At 37.5% G+C, this 6,000-nt stretch overlaps 1 protein-coding gene across 1 annotated transcript in view; it reads left to right on the top strand.

Moving 5' to 3' along the window:
* LOC107869130 (receptor kinase-like protein Xa21) overlaps positions 1–877 on the top strand; it is a 17,978-nt gene extending 17,101 nt beyond the window's left edge. Inside the window, exons 4-6 of the mRNA XM_047411533.1 lie at positions 43–152; positions 195–650; positions 750–877. Coding sequence (XP_047267489.1) covers positions 43–152; positions 195–650; positions 750–877 — 694 coding nt within the window. The remainder of the gene's footprint in view (positions 1–42; positions 153–194; positions 651–749) is intronic.
* The last annotated feature ends 5,123 nt before the right edge of the window (positions 878–6,000 follow it).

Here is a 6,000-nt window from a genome sequence, read left to right as displayed (position 1 = left end):
ACTTCTATTTGATCCCATCTCTTTTTTGTTCGTATGGATAAGGTATAGGCGAGGTAAAATAGCTCCTCGACAAGCTGATTCAATGTCTACCATAACAAAAGAAAGAATTTCATACTATGAATTGCTCCAAGCAACTGATGAGCTTAGCGAGAGTAATCTGATTGGTTCTTGAAGTTTTGGCACTGTTTGCAAAGGCGTTCTCAAAAGTGGAGCTGTAATTGCAGTTAAAGTGTTCAGTCTACAACTGGATGCAGGATTCAAGAGTTTTGATACAGAATGTGAAGTTTTGCGGAACCTTCCCCATAGGAATCTTGTAAAAGTCATTACTAGTTGTTCCAATCCTGATTTTAAGGTTTTAGTGCTCGAATATATGCCTAATAGGAGTCTTGAGAAGTATTTGTATTCGCACAACTCCTTCTTAGACATCATGCAGAGACTAAGCATAATGATAGATGTGGCTTGTGCATTGGAATATCTCCACCATGGGTTCTCATTGCCATTGATTCGCTGTGATCTGAAACGTTGTATAGTCTTGCTGGATGAGGATATGGTTTCCCACCTATGCGACTTTGGTATCTCAAAACTTCTTGGTGAAGATGAGAGTGATTTGTACACAAAAACCTTAGCAGCATTGGGATATATTGCACCGGGTACGTCTCTTTGTTTTGCTAATTATTTACATTGATTTTTCCTCCTCTTTTTCCCTGACAAGGAAATATTACATCTTCAAATTAATTGTTTTACTGTAGAATATGGACTGGATGGATTGGTGTCAACAAAATGTGATATCTATAGTTACGGGATCATGTTGTTGGAAACGTTTGCCAGGAGAAAGCCTAATGATTTTGAGGGAGATGTTAACTTGAGCAATGGGTGAGTTACTCACTTCCAGATGCAGTAATGTACGTTGTAGATGTCAACTTGCTAACGTCGACTGGTAATTGCTTACGGAAGGAGCTAGATGTTTTGGCATCAATCATAAAAGTGGCATTAGGTTGTTGCGCTGAATCTCCAGCGAGAAGGACTAACATGAAGGATGTTGTACGAATGCTACAGAAGACCAAGATTCAACTTCTTGAATGTGGAGCGTGTAGTTCCAAATGACTTGTTTGTTGCAAATTTTTGCTAAATTGTTGGTTCTAATTTTTTTTTTCTTTTTTTGGTTTTAGCACTTGATTTGTGCATGATTCTATTTCAGGAGTTCTAGATGGTTGCAATGAATCTCACTACTGCCTTTTAACAAAATTTAAATCCTGGGTACCTTATTTACGCTCTTGTTCTGCTTCTATCCTTTGTTTAGTCCTTCCCTGTATTTCCATAAGCCACCCTGGCCCTGCAGCGATAGCAAACCGGATGCTTTTTACTGATGCAGCGGCTGAGTGAGTTTATGTTTTCTTACCTTTTACGTGGCAGCAATATTCTTATGAAATGAGTTGCCTTACTAATTGTGAAATTTTGGGAAGTTTGATGAAAATCAAATTGATCATCATAATTATCTTGAAGTAAATGAGGCTCGAGTCTAGCTCAGGATAATTTAAGCAGAAGAGACTATAACAGAAAATCATTACAGTTTACAACTATAACAGATTCATGATTGAAAGGGTATGAAATCATAGAACTATAATAGATTCATGAGGAAAGTAATTGTTGTTGAAGCCAATATCAGGGCAGCCTGGTGCACAAAGTTCTGGGAAAGGGTCTATCGTACATAGCCATACCTTGCATATCTGTAAGAGATTGTTTCCATGGCTCGAACCCGCGACCTCGTGATCATATGGAAGAACCTTTACCATTTACGCCAATGAGTTGGTTTAATTCCTCAAGTCTATCAGCATTAGTTTTTGGAGCCACCAATAGCATAAGAACTAGAGAGTTGCTATTACCTGAGAAAAAAAAGAATAGTATCATTAGAATAGCCTAAGTGAGTGATAATAGGGCATTTCTTCATGCACATTATAATTAATAAAATCTTTTTTATTATGAAATTATTCATCTTTATAGAAAGTAATTCATTGGACAAAATTTGACTCTCTCTAGGAAGGCTCTAATTGCCTCGGATAGGTTGACTTAACATGATTAATATTGAGATGACACAATTCTACAGAATATGAAAGCAAGGCAATTTGCAAAGTCTTGGTTGACTTGCCAAGTCTTTGGCTGATTAGAGGACTTTTTGTCACCATATTTATAATTCTGATTGAGATGTGAAAGGCTTGGTTGATTTAGTGGTATTAGTATTGATATGACCAAAAGGGTGACCTCATTGCTATTTAAATTCTCAAACCACATGTTATTGAGCATACCTACTAATTTTTGCAATAATGAAGAAAGCCTTCACATTTTCTCTTAATACTCTAGTTGCTTATGGCTAGTTCAGCCAAAATCCAAACCAACATTACCACTGATCAATTGGCTGTTTTTTCTCTGAAATCCCAAATCGTTTCAGACCCCTTTCATTTTGTGGATGAAAGTTGGTCTCCTGCTACGTCCGTTTGCCATTGGGTTGGAGTCATTTATGGCTCTTGCCACCAAAGAGTAAAATTCTTGAATCTTTCTAACATGGCTTTTACAGGCACCCATGAATTTGGAAACCTCTAATTTCTTGTTTCTCTCGACTTGGGAAGCGACAATTTCCATGGAAATTTGCCTCAAGAAATGACACACTTGTGTCGGCTTAAGTTTCTTGATTTAAGTTTCAACAACTTCAGAGGCAAGGTTCCTTCTTGGTTTGGGTTTTTACACCGTCTTCAAGTTTTTAAAATTACAAATAATAGTTTCATTGGTTCCATACCTTCTTCATTTTCTAATATATCCACATTTGAGACTTTGAATCTGAATTTCAATTCCATAGAGGGTCAAATCCCAGAAGTGGTTGGAAGTCGGCAATCGGCAGCTTAACCAAGATGCAATCTTTATATCTTGACGAAAATAGGTTTACTGGTACACATTAGAAGTGGTAGCAAAAAATACAACTTATGCTAGATTGAAAATATTTAAACTCACTAGTGTTTCTTGTTTCTTCATGTGTTGACGGTGAAATACCCAAAGAGATAAGGTATCTCGTTGAGTTGGAGGTAGTTAATCTTGGGTATAATAGTTTGGTAAAAGGATCAAATATGCGATCGAACTTTGAGAAAAGGCTCATCTATGCCATCCGTTTAAATTTTGGCTCATTCATGCTATTTCCGTTACAAAAAAAGCTCATCTATGCCGCTTTTTTTTAACAGTCTAGTTTGGTGGTTTTTGGCAAAAACATTTTGCACACGTGGTCAACAATGATTCGTCCACGTCATTAATTAAATGAGCCAAATTTTTTTTAAGAAAAAATGCTCAAATCTGCCATTGACCAATCAGAAATGGATCATTTATGCCATCAGTTGAAAATTAGGCTCATTTGATCCATCGCCATTATAAAATCAGCTCATCCATGCGATTACTTTTTAACGGTGGGTTTTCAAAAACAGCTTTGCCACGTGGCCTTTTATTAGAGGTACACGTTATTAATTAAAATAAATCAATATTAATTTCAAAATATCTTAGACCCATTAAAAAGAACCAGTTCATTTAACATAACCCGATCCACACTAAAACCTTAGCCATATTGGGGTATATTGCACCGTGAACGTCTCTTAGTTTTGCTGATTTTTTCTTTCTTTTTTTTCCCACCTAGAATTTATATTGCATGTTTATATTAATTTTTGAATGTAGAGTATAGAATGGATGGATTGGTCTCAATAAAATGTGATGTCTATATTTACGGGATCATGTTGCTGGAAACGTTTACTAGGAGAAAGCCTAATGAGTTTGAAGGAGATCTTAGCTTGAAGCAATGGGTGAGTTATTCACTTCCAGAGGCAGTAATGGACGCCGTAGACGTCAACTTGCTAACATCAACTGGGAATCGCTTACAGAAGGATCTAGATGTTGTGGCATCAATCATGGAAGTAGCATTCGATTGTTGTGCTGAATCTCGAGCGAGAAGGACTAACCTGAAAGATGTTGTAGGAATACTACAGAAGACCAAGATTCAACTTCTTGGATGTGGAGCATGTAGTTCCAAGTGACTTGGTTGTTGCAAATTTTTGCTAAATTGTTGGTTATTTGTTTGGTTTTAGCACTTGATTTGTGCATGATTCTATTATTCAGAAATTCTAGCTTGTTACAATAAATCTAACTATTGTCTTTTAACTAAAATTAAATCCTTGGTAACTTATATAAGTGATTGCAAATGATGTGCCTCCTTCATCAAGTTTTCAAACATCAAAGAAGACTATTATGGTTGCTGTATTGGTAGAAAAAGATTTTTTTTTTTTTTTTTATAAAAGGCAGTTGCTCTTGTTCCACTTCTATTATCAGCATAAGCCACCCCCTGCAGCGATAGCAAATGGGGTTCTTTTTTCCTTTTGCGTGGCAGCAGTATTCTTATCAAATGAGTTGCCTTACTGATGGTAAAATTGTGGCAACTTTGATCAAAATCAAATTGATTATCATGAAAATCTTAGCAGAACGAAATATTTTTTTTTAAAAATAAAATTGTTTGAGGAATTAGCTATATGAATACAAACGGGTAAGTAATACACATATTTTAAAAGCTAGTTCATGAGGATCAAGTCTAGCTCAGGATAATATTAGCAGACTATCAAATGATTTGATTGCTAATACGAACGTGGTAAGCTGGAGTAATTTCAAATATCTCTGCATCAATTAATTGTTAGTTGCCCTTTTCTCCCTTCTTTGCTTCATCCACCTGATAAAGATAAAAGTATAGTCGTTGTATCCAACACACATATTTTATCTAAGTTCGTAGTGAAATTTCAACAAGGTAGTGTCTTCTGACCAAGTAAAGGTCTTCTGACCAAGTAGATGTCTTGAGCTTGTAGTGAAACTAGAAATTTGCTAAGCTGAGCATTATTTCTAGGGAAGGATATTCAATCATGTTTTGTTGTACTCTTTTTTCCACTCGTTTGTTCATTTGTGTGTTTTTGAGATCCCAGACATTCTTCTTTCCCTATTGTGTTGACTCGCTATGCTTATCATCTGACTCCCACCTTCTCAGGGTCGTACAGTCATTCTGGTAATTGTGGACAGGTTGTCAAAATATGGCCATTTCATCGCCTTGCCACAAGATCGGGGAAGTGTTTATCCAAGAATACATTCGACTACATGGCTTTCCTTCCTCAATTGTTTCAAACCGCGATCCTATTTTCTTGTCTGATTTTTGGGCTGAGATTAATAGACTTCAAGGGACTAAATTAGCCAAGAGTTCTGCTTATCACCCGCAATCGGATGGACAAACAGAGGCTCTTAACAAGTGTCTTGAGATGTATCTTCGATGTTTTGCTGCGGATATCCCTACTACTTGGTTTCGCCTACTCCAGTGGGCCGAATTTTGGTACAACACTTCATACCAACATAGCTCTAAGCTTACCCCTTTTGAAGTTGTTTATGGTCGGCCTCCCCGAACGGTGACTCGATACATCAGGGATGACACTTCCAATCTAAATGTGATAGAGTCTCTTTGTCGCCGAGATGAAATGTTGTCCCTCTTGAAGTCCAACTTGCAGGCTGCCCAAGAATGTATGAAGCAGAATGCTGACAAAGGACGCAAAGATGTAAGCTTTGAGATTGGAGATTGGGTATTTGTTCGATTACGTCCCTACAGGCAGCTCTCTATTCTCCTTCAGCGCCATACAAAACTTAGTCGAAGATTCTTTGGTCCATTTAAGATGCTCCTTCATGTGGGTGAGGTTGCCTACAAACTGGATCTCCCATCTTCCTAAAAAATACACCCTGTCTTTCATGTTTCGGTTCTGCGAAAGTTTTTAGGGAACCCTGATCAACAGGTTACTCCTATTGATCTTATCGGCCAAGACTCATCTCTGCGGCTCACACCTGAGGACATTTTGGAGCAGCGTATTGTCACAAAAGGAGGGCATCAAATAACCCAGTTCTTGGTCAAATGGCAGGGGTTGCCTCCTTCTGAGAACACTTGGGAAGACA

This window comes from Capsicum annuum, chromosome 4 (assembly GCF_002878395.1).
Source record: "Capsicum annuum cultivar UCD-10X-F1 chromosome 4, UCD10Xv1.1, whole genome shotgun sequence".
Lineage (NCBI taxonomy): Eukaryota > Viridiplantae > Streptophyta > Magnoliopsida > Solanales > Solanaceae > Capsicum > Capsicum annuum.
Note: the sequence above shows the minus strand (reverse complement) of the source record. Positions and strands in the feature narration are given on the sequence as shown.